The sequence below is a fragment of the Branchiostoma floridae genome, chromosome 9, assembly GCF_000003815.2.
Source record: "Branchiostoma floridae strain S238N-H82 chromosome 9, Bfl_VNyyK, whole genome shotgun sequence".
Lineage (NCBI taxonomy): Eukaryota > Metazoa > Chordata > Leptocardii > Amphioxiformes > Branchiostomatidae > Branchiostoma > Branchiostoma floridae.
Genome location: NC_049987.1, coordinates 8,506,740 through 8,528,635, shown reverse-complemented (window position 1 = coordinate 8,528,635; position 21,896 = coordinate 8,506,740). Strand labels below are relative to the sequence as shown.

Genomic DNA, 21,896 nt, shown 5'->3' with positions numbered 1-21,896 from the left:
GATTATTACGCAATGACAACGTTTGACTTTGCAACTTACATCTTTCCAAAATGTTAAAGTAGTAACTTAAAGATGATTTCTACGATTGAAGAGTGCATCGTCGGCCAGAAAGCACATTTGCACATCAAATCAACTCGAAATACAAGAACTGCATTTTCTTCAAGAGTGTAAAGGCCTTCAAGTGCCGGGTTACGATGTCACCTTTTTCTTCATATACGAATTGTTGGAAAAGTAGGACAAATGGCATTTATCCAGTAAGCATTTGATAATTGAAGTCCGTGGGACAGGCATATACCCTGCGGCCCATGACACCACGATCCATCAGACACTAACAGCTTCTGGTATTGTCCTAGTTACTGCTAACCTTAGTAAATGAATCTTTGGCGCCTCTATTAAACTGGAGAGATTAGTTTTTGTCTCGACTAAGATTAGTCATCTTTGTTTTCCCTCACCGTGCATGTCAGTTTGATTGCCTTCGGTTAAAAGTATCGAACTTCCACAGACTCGTAAGATCTCTTCTCCCTAGAGCTCTGAAGGTAACGTCTACCAGCTGGGAAATGGACGTAAGTCGTTCCATCATTTAAGTTTAAATCATTGCATTGTCATGACAAACAAAGAACCTGAAAATCAAACTACCACTTAAATGATGAAAGAAGTGACTGATACATTTATGAATACGATTAACGACGTTGCAGCTGAGTAAATCCAATCTTTGTTACCTCTTTTATGATACAGCATGTGTGTGTATTTTTCTTTATAGTACACAATACATCAATGACAGGATAGTCAACATAAGCCATTGTATTTCTGGCTGATATGCATCATTAATATTTAACAATTGATAAAGGGTTACAAAACAGTTTATTTGCCGAGTTACTACTGGTTTCGCTTTTAGCACTCTATCAAAACGCCGACTTTACGATCTTACCGCTGTGAAACGCTTTAAGATTTTTCTTCACGCTGCTGTGATTATGGATGTAACTGATACCCAGCAGGTGGTAAATATGACATTTATTCTTCAACAACTCAAAAAGTCACAGGGGTCCACTTGTTGTACAGAGTTTTCGTCTGTTATCAATTAATCTTTGATAACCTAAAAAGTCATTATTGCCATGGTACCATCTGATTAAAGCACAGGTAAAAGACAAAACCTAACCATTTTATATATTCATTCACTGTCATGATTAAACATCAGAGAAACACGTACGAGTTGTCTACAAAGCGTCGAAAATAAAATAAGATGACATGACGAAAAACAAATACTTAAAAGCACCCAGAAAAATGTAAACCATCTACAGGTTGAAAACGACGTGGCCATTTCTACATATATAAATTACTTAAAGTGTAAAGATGTTTCAGTTCCAGAATACAAAGTTAATTAAAGCAAAGGTTGAGTACAATACACAATATCAATTACGTTACGCAATGAGACCTATGGCAATACTTCCATGGCAATTCCCTAACGAATAATGGTCAATGCTGCATTTAGATGCATACGTTCTGGTTGTAGGGGATGCATTAGGTTTAGTATTCTGGTTTAGAGTGTACAACACAAACAGTCATCTTCAGCATCTTTTAGTCTTGTGAGCCTGTGAGTCCGGGAGTTCTTTCAGTGGATTTTAGGGCTTTTTAAGCCACCATTCAGCAAAGCAGAGAGTGTATGAAAATAGAAAGATGTAGGAAAGGATATCTTTTCCGTATCCATTGTCTTAACTCGATTTTTCTATCGCTGTCTCTTAAGTTTTAGCTGACAACTATCCGCTTCTGACACCGCGTCGTTACATGGCATTTCGTGGCTGCATCATCTAAACAGGAGTCACTCCCGTCAGAACTGCAAAAGAGGAAGATGTTATTTTTTTCAAGATTAAATTACAAAAAATGGCCGTATCTGACATATCCAAGACATTGCACTATCTCAATATCACAACTTATGAATATACGTCCTAACAACTCCCACGTGATTACATTCCTACATCAGACGTCATTCCTTTAATTTTACAACAAGGATTTCTCGTTTATCGACCATATTTCACGTACATGCCAACATGATCATCAAACCAAACAATAATATGACTGTGAGTAGCCATAAACATTACATTCTAGATAAACAGTACACAGGTAATCAGGTATTGGATGACACTACCAATCAAACCAACTGGTATTCCAGACGTATTTCGTACCAATGATCCCCGATTATATCAGGTGATGCTGAGAGAAAGTTCAAGTCCCACGTAAATACATTCCTACATCAGACGCCATTCCTTTTACAACAAGGATTGCGCGTTTATCGACCAAAGTCATTCACTCCCATATACGACAATGTAGAGGTTTTCTAACCTTGCCGTGTCATGTAGATGTGATATTGAATTCCCGTCATCCTTTTGATCCAGTTGTGCATGCTGGTTAGCTGAGGGTTTAGTGTCACCATCATCAACATCTTTTGGCTCATCAATCTCTTTTTTCCTCTTCAGCGGAGGCAGATATCTCTGCATGAGGTCAAACACAAAAACTGTAAAATGTCCATGAATATGGTACCGTAGTATGGTGGTGATTGTGTGATAGTAGTACATACGGTAGTACAGCCTCCATACACATTGTGTTATATATGTTGTAATATCAGTTATGAAGCACAGGAAGCAGTAGAAGCCAAAATGTGAAGAGAATTTCACAACACAGGAGCCAAGTTCATACCAACATGCTTTCAGATCACAGCGAACTGTTATCGATCGAACGACCTTTCCCGGGACGAATGTCGATAAAATCTTAACAATAGGCTCTCTGAAGGCATTCTCTACCTCGTTTGATACTCGGCTGCCTCTGATAAAAGTAGATATGGGCCGGCATAGTAATTCGTTTGAGTGTTGTTTTTTTAAGTGTTTAATGATTAACATTATTAACGACCAGGCTGCGATGGGTGAGATAGTATGGATGATAAGTCATCGAGTTATGGCCTTGTTTGTTTATACAGGTACTCGTGTATCGATCTGAAATGTCTTATCTAAATATCCACATTTTTGCTGTGTAGGAGCTAATTATACAATAATATTACCGCTTTGTCTTGTTTGCTTTTCAGTTCCCCAATGTAATAAGGACACTTTCTCTGGAATCCATCATCTGCATCTTTGTTTGCTTTAGCCATAGTTCTTCTTCCGTGCTCTGCTCGTACCTCTGTGACTGAGAAAATTAATCAAGATGGTAAAGAACAGTTTTACGTTATCGTGTTCAGCAAAATGGGAAAAGGGTATTAGGGTCACATTTTAGATCCCCATATGTAATCTCCAATTACAAAACATCAATGACTATGCTCCTCCTCATGAAAGTTTAGCGGGAGCGACCACATCACTGCGCATCGAAGTAGCGAAGTTAATGGGAAATATATCATCCCATCTATGGGTCTTAAATCGGTTTATTAAATTTCCTCTTGTTACACTGGCGTGTTATTATTCGTCATTGAGTAAGTAGGCGTTACAATTTACAAGTACTCTGTATGAAAACTTACGTGACATGGTTAATACAATAGACATATGGACTGGGAATTGCACCTTAGGTGACTGTGTATCATAGCTATCATGGGCGCGGTATTACAGCAAACATAGTCAGAATATTACAACTTACATGGACTGGGTATTACAACTTACATGGGCTGGGTATTACAACTTACATGGACTGGGTATTACAACTTACATGGACTGGGTATTACAACTTACATGGACTGGGTATTACAACTTACATGGACTGGGTATTACAACTTACATGGACTGGGTATTACAACTTACATGGACTGGGTATTACAACTTACATGGACTGGATATTACAACTTACATGGACTGGGTATTACAACTTGCATGGGCTGGGTATTACAACTTGTATGGACTGGGTATTACAACTTACATGGACTGGATATTACAACTTACATGGACTGGGTATTACAACTTACATGGACTGGGTATTACAACTTACATGGACTGGGTATTACAACTTACATGGACTGGGTATTACAACCGTATTTTGGCTAACGGTTGGCCGGTGTGTTGCAATCCCATTGGCTCTTTGTAGTTCGATTGTCGCTAACCCATTGGGAAACTTGGAGCTAGAACAGAGAGGGGGATATTACCATTGTACTTGAGATAGGAAAAAGTGTATTTGCATATTTGTCACACAATGAGTAGGAATTGCCCTATGCGGTAGCAATTTGAACTCTTAATGTCGTACAAAAAGATAATTTCATACCAACCCATCATAAATTAAAGTACAGCCTTCTATTTAGAAGAACATGACTATGAAACGTGTTACCTTGTGTGCAAAGACGGCTTCACTGCGAGCTCCTCCTCTGCAGCGGCACATTATGGAGAAGAAGATACCGTCTTGTATCAAATGTTCCTAGATATTCTGGTCCGCCGTAATATATAAAACAACACCGATTCTATTCTAGTATTCGTTTATCGAATATCCCTCAAAAGGTTATACTTGCCTGCTTGTTTGATACATTTTTCTTGCATTGTGTTTTGTTAGATATAGTCAGAGAAACCCTCCAATATGCCACAAATGGACCCGAAGTACGCACCAATAATGATTTGCATAGACATTAGAGAACAATTTTCGCTATCAACGGTTCTTACCCGATTTTGAAAGACGAGACGCCCAAATTGTTCTCGCTCTAAGGCACAGTGTCAGCACTATGGCAAACAATATTCCCAGTACAACCCCCATGGTGACAGCCGCAATCATCACCACATCAGAGCTGTCTGTGGAGCAATAAAGGGGAGAATTAGACAATAAAATTTGTCAACGAGATCGTCGTTCAGGTCTGTCGTTATAAATAGCATCACAATTATATTTGCAGTCAGTTGGAGCAAACTTTGAAGTTATTTGGGACGGCTCTTTCAAAGAGGCAGACCACGGTGGTCTATTAGAAAATCGATACCAATTTTAACAGCCTATGGCAACAATTTGTCAGTATCTTTTCAATCTTCATTCATTGACGTAAAGCATTTCCCTGTGTGCATTTTTCTCAAATCTTTTCATTATGTTTTCCGCGATTGGTTACACATAGGCAGATGGTGAGGCGCATCGCCATTTTCTGCTCTGCCGGAGTGATGATCCTATTTTCTGCTTTGTTGAAGCGGCATTTGTTTCAATGTGTGGGAATGCCTCTGTAGTTTCAAACGGAAGGATTTTGTCATGCATTGAGAACCACAATATAGACGTTTGTTGCTGCGTTTACAGATGGATTGATCATTGTGACTGCATGAGTTATGAAAGCAACATAGTAAACTCAGTGAACGACACAAATTGACACTTTCAGGTGCCCAGCTTTGGCTACCTCTTTCAGAAGAGCAAAGCCCCTTTAAAATGTATGGGAACTATTATTAAAGTCGAATAAAGCTTTTCGACGCGCCCCCTGGCTTTACTATGTACCCGGTCTTACGTAATCTTTTATAGTTGATAATCGACACTAAAATGAAAGCCGTTGCAAGCGTTGCACTCGGTAATCAGCGTTTAAGCTCACCATGCGTATAGTGACCATCGACAAGAGCTCAATGGTACCTCAACATTCGTTACCTTCAGTGACGTAGACCCTGAAGTCCTGCCTGTCCTGACCGAACATGTTGGAGGCAATGCAAGCGTAGTTGCCAGTGTGAACAGTCTCTGCCGAGGTGATGACCAATACACTTTGTGTCTGTTCCCCTGCAACAACCTCCTTTATAGAGATGTCTCCAGTGGCCCCACCTCTCAACTGTCGCTTCCTCCCATCACGCCCTGCGAGCTCCCAGATGACACCATCCGGTTCCGGGTCAGAGGCTATGGTACACGTAAGTTCCACAGTGTCGCCTCCTACGGCTGACACTGACGTAGACTGGCTCACGATTTCTGGTCGACCTACCATTAGACGAAATAGAAGACAAGGCCTCATAACACAAAGTCTATAGAAAATTCAAAGGTATGAGTAGTAGAATAACATTTTTGCAGTAATGATGGTTCTTACAAGGAGGTTAAAAAAGATGGTTCTTACATCTTTTGTCGACACTATCTCACCAAAACACGCCGTATACTTGACATGAAGATACCAAAATCAAAACCGTTCAAAGACAACACATGTACCACAGCACTAAGATGTACCTATTACGTCGACGTATGTTTCTTTTGTGTCCTCAGAAAAGTCGTCACTCCTGGCAACACAGACATAGTAACCTTCAGTCTGATAGTTCAAAGGTGAAAGAGTCAAGGGGTTGTCGAACGGCTGTTTTGTATCCTTCCGCCGCCATGAGATCCTCGGTCTGGGATTTCCTTCCGACTGGCATTCCACCCTGAAGACCTCTTGTCCGTACAGTACACTGATCTTTTGGTCAAATGTTGACTTGATCTTGGGAGGATCTAAGGAAGCAATTGACGTAACAAAAAGATAAGGATTCTTGCTTGTAGTATTTCATTGCCTACATACAAGTTGTAACGGTTTGCTCACAAAGAGCATCAGATGCTCATTGATCGATGATGCATCATGCAAATGGTTTATGAGGGAGATGAAACCACAGACGGAAATGGGATTTATGGCCTCTTGCGAAGTCTTTCCGTTGTTATAAGCAAGGAGGTGATATAGGAGTTTGTTTGAATCTTTATTTATTCATCCGCCGCCGAGTCTATATAGACTCCTTGTTATAAGGCTTCTTTGGCCCAGGGAGACGAATAAGAAAGTACAAAAACCTTATCCAGTATCATCTACGCAGCAGTGCATTTCATCACCGTGATACATGATACCACACATTAATCCCAATTAGTATTCACTTTCAATGTTAAGCCTTGTGTGACGCATCTCAATCTGTACATTACATGGATGTTAATGGATAGCAATGCTGTTCTCTTTCTTACATATAACCTCCAGGGTGATCTCCCCGGTCCCCACGGGCTGGATCCCATTATCGGCTTCGCACAGGTAAGCGCCGCTGTCGGACCGGGACACTCTCGGTATCAGCAGAGATGAGTTGCTGGAATAGAGATAAGGAGTTCGGCGAACTTGAGATTGCTTTCTTGAGAAAAAAGCTTCTCCTGAGAATAACGGTCATTGCCTACAAGAACAATCAATGATCCAAAGCAGTCGGTACTCCTTAGATTTCGCTATGTAGTACGTAGATGTAAATGTTAACAACATCAAATTACATCAAATAACATTTATGCATCAATTGAGTTAATTTTTTTATTGCTTCGAGGGACAAACGAACGTGAACCTCTGAGCTACAAAACCAAAAGTAATGACGTTATAAGTGCGATAAACAACAAAGACGTAAGTCTTCAATATCAGATCTAGAGTACTCGAGCATATCAACATCTGCAACGTTATATTATTTCAAAGAATGATCGGCTCCACTATTGATTGCAGTAGATGGAAAACGTTTTACACAATCTTTTCGATAACCTTTCCTTACAATTCTACAAATAACCAACATTCAAGTCTACGCCTGCCTATATACCAGCATGAAACACGCTTATCAATACCTCATCCCTGCGTTTTGTGGAAGGCTGTCTCCAACTCTTCTCCAGCTGAAAACCGATGTTGGGTTGCCTCGCACAATGCAAGTCAGATTTGCGTACCCTCCCTCTAGAGCCTGAACCGTCTGCCTGGGGGTAATGACCGTTGGTGGATCTAGACGTAGACAGGAGATAGTCTCAAGCAATATCACGTTTCCCTCAGAGAGCAGCTAGCAGTAAGACCGAGCCTACCCAACTCAATATCTGGTATTTACTTGTCAACTGAAAGTATCCATTACTGTCAGTGATGCCTATGGAACAAAACCTACCATTTGTTTTACGATTCATGAAAAGTACTAGAGCGTCTGAGACGTAAACACGTCCATTACCATCAAGTGATAGCAACTTTTCTAAATTCTTTTCAAGATAACATCGTATACCCTTCTTGATTTCATTACTGAAATATGTCCCGGATTTCCACCACGCGTATTGTTTCGAGACACGCTATTGATTTGGCCTTCAACAGATCCCTTGTTAAATCTCGCACATCCTTTGTTCCTTCCAAATGTTTCCTTGGACGACTGCGGGCTAAAATGGGGTACGTAACGTGAGGGAATGATAAATGAGTCTTTTAGTGAAAATATAGCTTTTTGCAAGCCCCTTCATACACCGTGCAGTCAGCATAAATCCCCTTAGCCAGCCGTACAAATGTAGATAGTATCAAATTCCATTTATTTCCCTTGGTGCACTTCATGCATAGTTCTAGCACATCCCTTTCGCCCCAGAGAACCCATAGCAAACCTGACTTCCATATGTCAAGGCTATCTACCAAAACATTCTCCTCTTAAATCTTACGCCGTGTGACAATACATCGATCATCTTGGTTCTGACAGCATGTGATTCCTCATTTTGGAGGTATTTGCCTACTATACTGTCAAGACGACTTAACTACATTAAAGCATCAAAACACAAGAAAGTTTTCCTCTCGAGGCACAAAGCATCTTTCATGTGTCTAGTTGAGATGTACATTACTTACAGTGCACTTTTATCCGCACAGTAGCAATCTTCAGCGGTGCCACGTTAGGGAACCCCTGGTCTGCTATGCAGCTGATGTTGGCTGAGTTGTCCCACCTCGTCAGGAACGGGATGTGAAGTTTCCTCTCCACCACGCTACCGACCGACACCTCCTGGTAGAACATCCCTATGGGTTCCAGTGCAGTCGTCCCGTTGTACCACATGAGATGCGGTAACGGCTTCCCTCCCTCCGAGCGGCACGTGAGTTTTAGCGCCTCACCAACGGTGCGAGGGTTCAGATTCCCCGCTATTACTGGTGGATTCACTGGGGGAACTGGAAAAATATAATAGTCATGTTAATGTAAGCAGCATCAAATCGTTTTGTGCTGTGCGATATCAACTGTACAGTCAGACTTCATTACCTATCACATTTATTACATTCGCCGAGAAGGTTATATTTTGGGTAACGTTTGTTTGTATGTATGTATGTATGTATGTATGTATGTATGTATGTATGTATGTATGTATGTATGTATGTAGAAGACCAGCATTATTCAAGAACGCCTGAATGGATTGTATTGATATATAGTAGGTGGGTAGGTCTTGATGAGACCCGGAAACGATTAGATTTTGGGTCCCTAGCAGCCTGTTACGGTACTGCAGCGGAAATTCCTGATTTGATATCTCAAGTTCTGAAAATGCTGCGGCTATGATTTTGAGTGGTAATCAGTTCTTGATGCCGAGAGTAAGTGGTGTCAGTTTAGGCCGCCTAACGGCTTGTTTTGAAACTGCAGGACAGGTTTAGTGTCAGACTTTAAAAGGGAATAACTCAAGAAAGGGTTAACGGATTGTTATGGTTTTGGTATGTAGATAGCTTAAGTGATGCTTCATATAATGACATATCAATTATGCAAATTTGTATCTTATTTGCATAATTAATTAGGAAATTTGGTAAGTGCGCTCAGTTCCATTATGGGACCATTGCAACATGTGACATTTGTAACTGAGAAGGACGAGAACGTACGAGGGGTGATCAATAAGTTCTCGGCCTCACACAGAAATAACAAGCACAACTCAGATTTTGAGCCACAACTTTATAGTATGAAGTCTTTTATCAATATCCTCCAAATTACAAATCATTGGAGTCATTACTTTCCCGGCATTCGTTTTTTTTTTTTTAAATTAGAAGGTAAGTGGCGAGAAAAAGAATGGTGAAGTGTGGTCAGACAATTTGACCCGTAAACTTCAGGTCGCATCTCAATTGTCCACTTGTTTTTCGTTATCCCTTACCTAACGTTACTGGGTGTCGCCTGCAACGTAATAATCACAATAATTTGAATTTTGGTACACTTTTATATAAGACTTTATACATGTACGTGGGAATATCAATAAGTCCTCGGTTTTACTTAGAAATGATAAGCACAGCTCAGATTTTGAAGCATAGATGTCAAGTATAAAAATATGTACCAAAATTCAAATTACTGTGATCATTACTTTGCAGGCGACACCCAGTAATGTTAGGTAAGGCCACACCAATTTAATTTCTTGGTTCACGGATTTTTTCATAAAAATATGGAGCGAGAGGGCGAAATAAAAATAAAAATAAAAATTGTAAAATGGTTGGGGTAAAGGTAACGGCTAACCAAAACAAAAAGAAAAAAAGTTTTCAGCTTGAAAAAAGTACAAAAACAGTATTATTGTACAGTAACAGCACCTGTACCCACACTTTAAGGAGCTTATAATATAAAGGCCAATTTGCTACACCAGAAAGCTGGTGAATGGTTTCATTAATGGTGAAAATTTGCTGAGTGGTAATTTTTATTTTTATTTTGTTTTCCAAAAAATAGGAGCGAGCGAATCCGTGAACCAAGAAATTAAATTGGTGTGGCCTAAGGGAGAAGGAAAATACGTGGACAATTGACCTGACCCAAGGTCTGCGGGTCAAATTGCGCTGCTGGAAGTCAGAAACCCAATTCTTTTTGCTTGAAATAGGAAGAGAATCATTATCAAACATTTTGACACTGTCTTTTGTTAATTTACGGCATGGGGAACTCGACCCACACATGCCTGATCACAATTCACACCACTTTTTTGTCGCCATTTACCTTCAGATTTGCAAGAAACGAATGCCTGTAAAGTAATGACTCCAATGATTTGAAATTTGGAGGATATGGATAAAAGGCTTTATACTATGATGTTGTGCCTCAAAATTTGAGTTGTGCTTATTATTTCTTGTTGAGGCCGAGAACTTATTGATCACCCCTCGTATATTATGCAAAATAAAGACCTAATTTGCATAACTAATGAAAAAATTCTATAATTTCATTGTGGTAAATGACAGGAAATTCTTACTTGTAGCATTTGGAAGTTATGTACAGTTGAACATCGTTGAACATTATTTAAGCAACTGAGATCCTCATTTGCATAAATTAGCAGAAAATGCGATAAAAGCCTTCTTTCTTAACATAGATTGTGCACGTCTGTTGTCTGGTGGAGGAGGTGATCAACTAGTATAATTTATGCAGATGAGAATCTTATTTGCATAATTAATGACAAACACAATTAATACAGCAGTTGTAAAGAAAGGTTAGGATCATTTGGCGAAGGTATGGGGTCGTGGAACTCTAGTTTAGTTCTGCATAGAATTTTAGGACAGAAAACGTGATAGTTGGAAAAGTTGTGATAACTTGTGTTTGAATTGTTATCTTAATAAAAGTCTGTTTTACTAGTGAAAAAAATGTAATAGAAATGTGCTATCACATTAATTTAACAAGAAGTACTAGACATAAATTACCGCAAAGCCGTTAGTTGTAAACATGACATCAACTCATTAAATGTATATTCATTATCTGCTTAAGTATTAAGTCCTGGGCTGTAAAGACTTTGGTTTTTACAGTTCAACCATCCATTGTTAAGCTTGCGGCAGTCAGACATTTAACTGGAAGGCAGTATCAAATCATCTTGTGTCATCTGAAATTTGTGATCATTGTCTTTGTTGTGAGATGTCAATTTTACTACTGTGTAGTTGTCAGTTGTAAATATGGCATCAACTCATTAAATGTTTACTCATTGTCTGCTTAAGTACTTTAGTTAATGGTTGGTTATTGTTGTAGAGACCTAGCTGGTTTACAGTTCAGCCATCCATTGTTAAGCGCGTAACAAACTCTCAGGCTCACGGCAAGCAATTTGACCAGGGTCACGTTTCCAGTCTTTCGGGGCCATTTAATCTAACGAGTGGGCTCAAAGTCCAGCACACCACCGTTAACACCACAAGATAGATGCGGCGCCCAAAACCAATTATACCTCATCACATGCGACTTGACCAAGTTGATTTACACATCTCCACAGGCCGACTTTGATGATTCTAACTCGTTGCTAGGAGCCCAATGGCAAGTCGTTATTCTGTATTACTGTGGACAGCCTCCATTAGTCGCCAGTATATATCACTCTTCAATGTCCAGGCGATCAGTTCAGGGGGTAAATGCTGAATATTCTAAAGCCTACACGACTTAGTGGTTAAGTGGGGGTTTCAGTGTAATATATTTTGGCACTTTTGTATAATTTCAATAATTCATTATGACTCTCAGTAAACGCTGTCACTCAAACCACGCTGGCAACTTGAGGAACTCTGTTACATGATGGTTTAAGGTAGTCTGGAGGTATGCCTGAGCAAGATTCCTTTCCAAAAAATAACCATCAATGTTAGTAGATATGTACTTCTATTTTATAATATAACATACTTTGCCATCAAATGTTGCTATTTGTTGGCCAAATTTCAAGGTCAAAGCAGCTGTCTCAAATCCGTTTAACAATTACCACGATTCATTCCTCATATTTAGTAACGAGTATTGTTACCACAGCCATCTTGTGACTTACTAGTAGATGCAAATCTGGATACCCATGCTAAGCATATTGATCACATATGTGAAAGGCAATTGGTTTATTCCTGAAAAATACTCAGTGCAGTGTTTCATGAGTCAAGAAACACTAAGCATATTGATCACAAGTTCGGAAGGCACATTAGTTCATTTCACTGACAAGTTATTGCTGAAAAAATATTCTTTGGTCTTTTATATGTTTACAGTACACTAATTTTCACATTATTCCCATGAAACCCTTCCTGTGGTCCCATTGATCGCCCCCAACATGGCGCGGTCCCAGCGAGAGGCGCAATGCCGGGGCCGTAGGCAGTGTTCAATAATCAGGCAATGACATGCACTGGGCGCTCCAGGGAACACAACACCACTTTTCAAAGCTCATCTCCACCCCACCTCCCTTTAGGAATTGAAGGACTATTCTAATATATCACCAGTGAAATGAGAAAGGACCCATTCCTAATCCAGGAGCGTTTCATCAGGTCACACCGAGCAGGAAGCCTATTATCCTGCAGACCTGTGGAACAGGATTGATTGTTCCCTCCTGGTCCAAAGTGCACCACCATTAGTCTGATTTGACAAAGTCCTTGAGTCAATTCGCGATATTGGGTCGCACGCAAAAACACTGACCCGTCCTACATACCGTTGTGCACTTTTAGATGTACGTGAAAAGGGCAGATTTGAAAATGTCGCCCCTGTACCGGTAATGAACTACATTCATTTACAAGTCATTTCCACATTGTGATTGTGCTCATTGCAACCGTCAGTATCAAGTCCACCTTGGCCATATGTATTATGAATATCCTTAGCGACTCCATGCCTGGACTTAACGAATTGGAAGATGCACAATATATTCTGGCTCTACCAACGAGTTCGCATGCAAGCCCCATTGCCATTACAATTACTTATCCTTGGATATATAGTTATGTTATGTCAACGACGTCTTAATTTCAAAGTATCGCACGTACACATCCTGGCTGAAACCTTCCAAGAATAATATAATGATCCTGTCCGGGGCGCAGACAGGCAATTTGTACATCTTCGATTTGATTGAAAAGACTATGAAATTTCTTGGCACTTGGCGCCAACCCTATGACAGAAGCCAGGGTTGTGTGAAAGATGGCTCAGTGATGCCCAATGAGTGCCCTGTTCTTCTGTCTTGGATCGCGATCAATCCATGTCATCTTGGCATGCCTTTGACGGAAATTGATAAGAAACATTTTTCAAGGAGAATGAATAAACCAAGGAGAACGAAATCGCGAGGACTTTATGGAGACAGTTTTTTTTCTTCTTAAATCCAAGATGGCCGATGCAATCATGTAGTGTTTGACATATTTTCTCATGTACTTCAGTTCATCACAAAACAAGGCTCACTGTGAGTCACAAATATGTTTTGGGTTACGCTAATTGGATTGTGACGATAGATTCCTATTCACTGTTGTTTTGAAAAGTTTTCACAAATGTGGATTGTGAAAATAACCGATATATTGCCGAATTATCTTATACACACTGTAAAAACTAAAAAAAAAACTACCGGAGGGATACTTAATATTTCGTTCAATATAAAAAAAAGAAAAATTTTTAAAGGGCAATATAACACCAGGAAATGGTGTTTATCAAGTGTGTTTATCTAAAAAAAATTACCCGGAGATCTGAGTGTACCCCTAGTTTATCTAAAATTTTCTTCACGTAGTTTCACGACTAAGCGGACTACGCCCCTGTCAACCAGAAGGCGATCGCGCAATGCTCTAACTGCGACCTGGTTGTATTTGTAACCTTAGATTTCATACTGGGTACCGGTGGAAAAGCGTAAAAGATTCATTTTTCTATACAATTCGTTGAGTGATCTCTCAATGAGAGAGAGAGCCTCGGAGAGAGCGACGAGAGCGTCGTCCTAGTGGAAAGGGGTATTAGGTTTATCAACACTGCCTTCGTCTCCATTGTCTCTGTCTGATATGAAATGACTGCGCATCTTGCAACATATACTTCATCCCATGGAAATGCCCCACAAGTCTGAGTCGGTGGGTATGATTTACAGCACAACGTATTAGTTCTGAAAATGAATATGGGTATTCCAACCAAACTAAAGGATTACATATGGCATTCTGCGAAGCCAACGCTTTGGTCACGGCACGCGAGACGCCACGTCGCTTTAAGCTGTGATCATTCAACAGTTACACACCGTGAATATAATGTGTAAATAGAAATGTGCCGGGGAAGTATATTTTATATTTTTCTACAATGCCAACATTCTAATTGGTCCGTTCAAAGGGCTGTCTAGGTATTAAAATCTTTTTTTTTTTCAAGAGAACTATAACATTGCAGGCCCCTGGCCCTCGCCACTCATGCCAATCAACTTAGCAGAAATATAGAAAATAACTGGTGAATGATGTCGTTCATAAGATTTATCGCTGTGTCCTCTTTTGAAAGTCAAACTCCGTTGAGTGCAGTCCACATCCATTACAGTTGGCTGGACAAGTAGAATATGAGTAAGGCTCGGAAGAAATACATGTCTACTAACGCAACGCTCTGCAACCTAATAATATCTCAGTTCCTTGCCTTCCTTTGGAAGAAGTTAGGGAATGACAGATTACACAGCAGTTGTGCCTTTGTAACTCTCGGCCGGTTCTTTGTACTGACAGAGAGGTAGTTAAGCATTCCGTGCCCAGACATACTTTTGAGAGCGCCAACTTCGCGAGCGGACCTAATCTATCATCCGTGCGAACAACATGTCCCACAGGAAGCAATATTGGGTGGCGTGTTTATCTAGCGCATGTGGTCTCTTGATACGTACACGAATCGATTTTTGCCGCAGTACAACTTTTCTCACTTCTTTCAAAGTCACCGACAAAGACATTCAGAACAAAATAAGAAAACTTTCTACATAGTCTGATATGTTAAAGTTAAGAGAGTGATATGTTCTACTGTCGATACCGATGCCCTCTTGACATCTGGTTCTGAGTTTCTATTTTTTTGCACCTTTGCAGACTCCATGTCGCTACAAAGGCTGCAACATGGTGTTGACAATTTTCGTCTTATCTTTGGAGCCGGAACGTCTGCGTGTATCTGATGTCTCCGGGGATAGGTATGACGACATCGTGTAACTTTATCTACATGACGTCTATCTTAGTTTAAGTTTAATTTTAATTGCTATGTGTAATGAAAAATCAGGTGAGCCGTTGGTTTGAAAAAAGGATGCAGGAAATTAAATTCACCAGACGAGTCATCGACCGCTTTAAGCTTCAACGTTTTACCTCAAAGATGTAACAAAATGGTTTTGAGGTAGTATTCTATGGCTTTTATATGGTACCAAAGATATGATATCAAGAGGACATCACGTTTACGACTCTGAAGACCAACGTTATGCACGTTCTTTTCTGCAAATTATTCCAAATGCGTTTCTTGACCTCCCGTTGAAGAAATGACATTTCCACCAAAGTGACCGTCCTGACCCCCCTCCATCCATTCTAAAAGGAAGACGTAAACCTAATATCTCTCTTACTTCCCTCCGCCTGCATGGTTTAGGCCACACCAACTTCATTTTACGGATGACATCCTGTGGAGACCCCAAAACTAATGCGCACGGGCGAACAAAAGACAAATCTAGCCTTAAAAAATGCTGCTTAACCACAGGACTAAACAAACAGAATCTTCTTCCCAGGCTTGGTTTGTCTTATGTTCACCTACATTAAGACTGTAAGAGACAATCGTCGCCAGTTCAATCATATTTATATTGCTATTCTTGTTTAAAGAAGGATAAAGGGTGCTGCCGCCACATGCCCTGACCATGTGTCCCTTACCATGGAGACCAGATCCTATGGCAAGCATGAAATTCTGATTGACCAGGGACGCTATTGTGTAATACGTGGCCACATTTCTTTTAACAGGCGAAAATCAATGAGCGCGCGAAGGTCATCCATAAAATTAAGTCTGTGTGGCCTTATTTATAGAATGCTTGTTCCACTAGACAGTAAATAGGATCATATCTTTGTCGTAACAACCACCCGCGAGCGGCCTTTGCTGCACATGTGCACAATCTCTGGCTGTCGGGGGTCTTCCACTGGAAAGGTTGCTTTTCTAAAGCTTTCTGTTTCCATTTCTGTTACGAATATGACACTATATTTCATCCAGGGCACTGACTTGTTGCAACACTAACAAAATGAAATGTTTTCTTCCCGCTCGAATACAAGAACAAATTCATCTGAGACCTATATAAAAGACCTATGTAGACTTTCACAATCGTAGTATAGCAACGCCCCCATTCCACTGGTACTGAGGTGGCGACCAAGGTACGACCGCGCTAGCTGCCAGCGACCTATTTGAGAGAGCGCTCAATGAATTTCATGGATGAAAAGTAAAGTTTTGAAGCTTTGTGTGTTTAATTGCTTTTTTCGTCCTTTTTGACCTTTTACATTTTGCATGATATTTCAATTGTGAAGTCGAGATCCAATTAAGGTCGCAGCCAGGTTGCAAGCCGATCGCCGCCTCGCGGCATGGGGGAGGGGATGCGGGGGGGAGGGGATGCGGTGGGGTAGATAAACACCTCTACCTGTTCAGGGATCTGCTAGTACGGTTAATGGCGATGCAGCAGACGCCTCTTACGTGAACATTACGGCCAGAAGTAATCTCCAGGCGCACTTCTCAAGGCGGATTGATTTTTCTTAGGCCACCCGCCTTAGATGGTATCGAGCTTATTTCACGAAAGAGTTGCTTGGACTCAGTTCAAAGCGGACATACATTTAGGATTGGCTTTTAGATTCTCGGCAGGTCGCTGCGGCTTTAACTACATGCAGAGGTAACACAGGTCAACCCGTCAGGGCCGCAGCCAGGAAATCGCACTTCAAGGTACAAATGTTGGAAGATTGCAGCCTCACATCTTCGGGATGACTGTGAGGTTGGGGCGGTTTCATCACCACCCATTCGGAATGACGTATGTGACAAACGGTGCAGACACTACGTGACTGGACTCTGGGAAATGTTAGCCTCCTGTGGGAAGAAAGTTGTTCCTATCTTGCAGGGTATAACCTCAGCGACCGCAGTTGATAGTGTTGTTTTGCCCACGTTGTGACATTGGAATGGGCTTCCTGTTGTAAGCGCAATCAGCAATATGTATACTCCCAGCTGGCAATGCCGTGCTGTTCTTACTCATTGTCTACCAATGCATGTTCCAAAAAGTTACATGCAATTACTCAAAACGGATGTAAACTTTTTAAATAGAGCAAAAGTTTCGTACATCATCCATCAGTTAAAACTCAGTCGTACCCAAAGGCAACTGATACATCATGCAAGAAAATCTGCTGGCTTAGCTAGCAGCATATGGCGCTGTCCTGTTGACTGCCCTGCTGAAAGGATTAGTGTGTAAAGACAACTGCAGGCGATGCCATGTATTATGGCATGTTCGCCCCAGGCATGTGCCTAGATAGACGCCACAGAGAGACGCTGTGATTTTTATTCCTGAAGAATCTAAGAAATACAGCCTATGTCAACTGTTCATTCATTTCTAGCCTCCAGCTAACAATACAGCCATCGTTTATCAGGTCAGAAAAGTGATATATTGGTTATGTTTATTACTTTCTCATTAACAACAAAACAACATAACCCAGGCACTGAACAATGTTTTATGTTGGGGAAAGAAAGGGAGCTATCTATGTCAGAGCACACCAATCATCGTATCTTTGTGACAACCGCTACTCGCAACGTTTCCGTGAGATCACGTGTTCCTCCAAGGTATCTGAGCCTGAAGAAGACTTTTAGTAGGAGTTTAATCTATGCTCTTTTGAAACAGTTAAGATCATATCAACAAACAAAAAGAGCTATAATTTCTGAAATTTGGGAAGAGGAAATAAATTGCTAATGTTATCAACGTAAAAATCTAAGAATATTTCTTATCGAGCTTTATACGATCAGGTCACGTTCGCAACGCCTGTGTCCAACCTGATAAGAAAATAATCTCAACAATAATCTCAACATTTTCACTCCTAAAAACTTTCAACTTTACTTCTCCAAACCAATGACATACATTGAAAGATGAAATCTATTTCTGTTAGCAAGGACTGCTGTTGAACGCTGCCTAACCTGCCTTATCTAGAGAAGCATCTCCCTGTCCCTAACACTCCCACCGAGACGTTGTTACGGCGAGGTTCCTCATCAGCAAAACCACCCAGGAGCTCATTACCTCGCTTGTGTTCGGAACGTTTCATTAACAGGTTCACCTCTACGTCGTTTATATTCGTGCGTGTATCCTGGAGAAATAATCATTTCTCTGGGCTTCCAACCCGGCACCCCGCTGTGTTAATTGTGTAGGGGAAAATTACTGAACACTAATGACAGGGGACTGCCGGGGTTGGGGTAATGCCTTCGGCGTTGGGAGGGGGCGAAATTACGGCTTTAAACTTCACAAAGGGACTTGACGCTTCTAGAATTTTGTCATCATGATGTGCAAAGATTTATGATTTTCCGCCATAGGAGTTGAAATATATTTCCATATGGTCCTAAATCAACGATACTCCATGGGACAACATGTCAGCCGATATATAGATAGATTCATCTTTTTATGTTGATATAAGATCTCAAAGTTTGGGACAAAAGCCACAATATTGACAACTTAGAATAGTGCATGTATGACTCTCTCTGCTGTTCCTATTGGTAGTACCTGGCAAAACCAAGGAGGTTACCAATAGCCTATTTAACCTCCCCGGCAAAACAGAGCTACAGTATCAAACGCTAGATGTTTTCGTCATCATAGAGTCTTTTTTATCACAGCCTATCCGTGTGTCTTTTGGAGAGCTCATAACTTGCTTACTGTTTGTATTATTGTCGGCTTACCTTCCATCCCGAACCGATCAAACCCATGTTAAATGTTATGCCGTGTTTGTTTTATGGTACAATCAAATTTTATCACTTCTTTCCCACCATGCCATCCCATAGCTTTGCAAAGAAATGGCGTACTTGACCTTTTCGCACGACTTCCAGTCAAAGAATCGATGACGGTAGTTTTATTTGGAAACGTAAGGTCAACATCCGTTTTACCAGCAGACCTTTTTTTGGTGGCAAATCATATTGCTCCGTCTTTGCAACCAATAACGTATGTACTGGATGGGGTATGAATTGTTTACGATTTTTCTTAGCATTCACAAATCACCCTGCCTGCTTGGTTTATGAGAATATATTGGAAGGATTAATCTGATCTTGCAGGGTCTCATAGACTTAAGACAGAGATAATATTTCTGTGAGTAGAATTATAACATAAAAATCTGATGCGCAGACATCATCCTCCCCAGAGACTGCACTTTTCCTGTATTGATGCCGTCTGGTCTAAATTAATACTGACAGATGGCGTGCCTAATGAAGCTCAGCAGACGTCTGCTGATGTACAATGCATGCAAGCAAAACTGGCTTACGACGCAGATCCGGCCATTTGGAAACATAAAGGCACTAACAGCGCTGAGTACAGCGTATTTTTGTGGCATTTTACGTTAAGTCGAAAACCAATCGTGAAAATGTAGACATATGGTGCAGATATGGCTTCCTGAAAAATGACATCGCCACAGTAACAATGATTGGTACCGCAACGACTTCCATTTGAAGGGAAAGTTTAGCCAACAATGAATTCTAAGGGGAATCTGTTATAAAAACTGTTGCAAACCCATTTGTGTTCTCAAATTCAACCTTCCTACGGTAACAACAGAAGGGTGGGTTGCTCTAGTGGAAAAATAAAACTTTCTCCCATAATATAACGTCATTTTTCTCGAGCCCCTAGGGACGGTTGTATTTCCTCCTTCCCAGATGTTACACTGCGTGCAAACATAATCACCCTTCCCGAACAACCTGTGATCATAACAACCCTCTCCCCGCCTCATTAGCAGTCAGATTGCACTTTTATTCCCCATCACGTTCAGCCCAATGCTAAGGAACCGATCTATGGCAGAGGTGGGGCGCAGTTAAAAGCCAGGCTTTTATCTCAAGCTAGGCTACGTTAGTTCCCCGGGCTGTAATTACACGTACAGCACAGTACTTCAAAATAACAATTATGAGAGTTGAGGACAATGCCACGCCATAAAATGGTGTTACGGCGTTTCGTTTCCTTATTAACCACAGCCTTAACAAAGTGTCTACGACAGATGATGAAGGGTAATTTCTATAAGCGTGGAGCGAAGCTGTGAATATTCGTTAAGGCGACCTTTAGATGATCGATGCAGATAGGGCCAAGCAAATCCCACCTGCCATCTGGGAACCCACTAAATGTGCTTTGTAGTGTCCTGCGGATGTGAAAAATGGTCTAAAACTTACACCAAGGCTTTCACGTAGTTGCATTCGTTTTATATCGGCGTTATCAGGACACCTAGGATGTTAACTGCACTTCACGTACTATCATGGTTCATTTTGAATGGAGTTGTCCATATGGTATTAGATTCTCTCTAAGATTCGTAGGATTCGAAGTATCCGACTTACCTACAACGGTGAGCCTGGCATCGCCGGCGTCCCGTACCGTGAAGACGCTACACCGGTAGTTCCCCTCATCGGCAGGCTGGACATCCCGTATCCTCAGGTTGTACTCACCCCGCCGTGAACTCCCCACGATAGAATGTCTGGAGAACTCGGAGGCGACTCGGCCTCTGGCAGAAATGTGGTACAGTTTGTCGTCCGTTTCAGGGTTGTACCAGTACCAGTTCACTTCGTCCGTAGGCCCCAAGCCGTCAAAAGCACAATACAACGTTGCCGTGTGGTTCACCAGTACGGCAGTGGCTTCGGGCCGTTTGCGGTAAAAGGCAGCGCTGACGGTGGACAGTACAGTCAGAAGAAGGAGAGAACACGACCACAGACCTGAATATTCCATCCTACTGCCTCGTCTCCTACCGTTAGTCACAATGTAGCGGACGACGAATGCCATACACCTGTTCCACGCAGAGCCACCGTCGTCTCTATCTCGTCTCTTGAGTAAAGAACCTCCAGATAAACAGCAGAGGAAGATTGCATCATGGCTTATTGCCGCCGAGGTGCATCTTTAGCACGCCCACCACGCCTGATCATCGCGGTGCATGGCGGGTATTGCTGCAAAAGAGAGGTACTGATTGGTTTCTGAAGGCAGATGATGGATTAAGAAGGAGTTGGGGGGTTGTAGTATGCAAATCCCTTCAGATCTTGCTAGCCCGCTTTACATCAAGCATCATGATACAATTTTTGACGAGCTCTTGATTTTGTTGCCAAATATCTGATCGTCCAAAGGGAGAACATCCTCGGATGTTCATTAACACAGGGATGCAGGTCAGGTCCGCTTCCGGAGCTTCACTGTTATCGTCATCATTATGAGGTCAATACCACTTCTCCTAAGTAACGCTTAATTTAAGGGTTCGCAGCCCACTCTTCGTGTTTTTCCACCTTTGAGACCGCCTCATGGCATATTTACGGGGATAATTTACCACTGTTGGGGAAGCCTGACCAGAGAGAGGTCAATAACAGGATAAATCGATCCAAAGGATGGGCAAACATTCGACCAACTGGTGTCTGCCCTGGAATATACAGCTTGTAGTGGTCTAGCCTTTT

General features: G+C 41.3%; 1 protein-coding gene across 1 annotated transcript; it reads right to left on the bottom strand.

The window, feature by feature from the left end:
* Window positions 1-692: 692 nt before the first annotated feature.
* Window positions 693-21,367, bottom strand: LOC118423555 (hemicentin-2-like). Its single transcript, XM_035831748.1, has 12 exons — window positions 20,805-21,367; window positions 8,501-8,812; window positions 7,492-7,639; window positions 6,868-6,983; window positions 6,121-6,375; window positions 5,563-5,880; window positions 4,620-4,745; window positions 4,294-4,330; window positions 3,984-4,090; window positions 3,050-3,174; window positions 2,338-2,486; window positions 693-1,831 (listed from the first exon to the last, which is right to left on the bottom strand). Exons 1-12 carry the CDS (start codon window positions 21,241-21,243, stop codon window positions 1,744-1,746), a joined length of 2,220 nt encoding a protein of 739 aa, XP_035687641.1. The 5' UTR covers window positions 21,244-21,367; the 3' UTR covers window positions 693-1,743.
* Between the last annotated feature and the right edge of the window lie 529 nt (window positions 21,368-21,896).

What these genes read in the sequence shown, in the direction of transcription:
- LOC118423555 (XM_035831748.1), bottom strand. Translation starts at nt 21,243, where the DNA reads ATGGCATTCGTCGTCCGCTACATTGTGACTAACGGTAGGAGACGAGGC. An exon ending in AACATACGTCGACGTAATAG is followed by an intron (nt 5,881 to 6,120) that starts GTACATCTTAGT and finishes GTCTAATGGTAG; the next exon opens with GTCGACCAGAAATCGTGAGC. An exon ending in CATCTACATGACACGGCAAG is followed by an intron (nt 1,832 to 2,337) that starts GTTAGAAAACCT and finishes CCTCTTTTGCAG; the next exon opens with TTCTGACGGGAGTGACTCCT.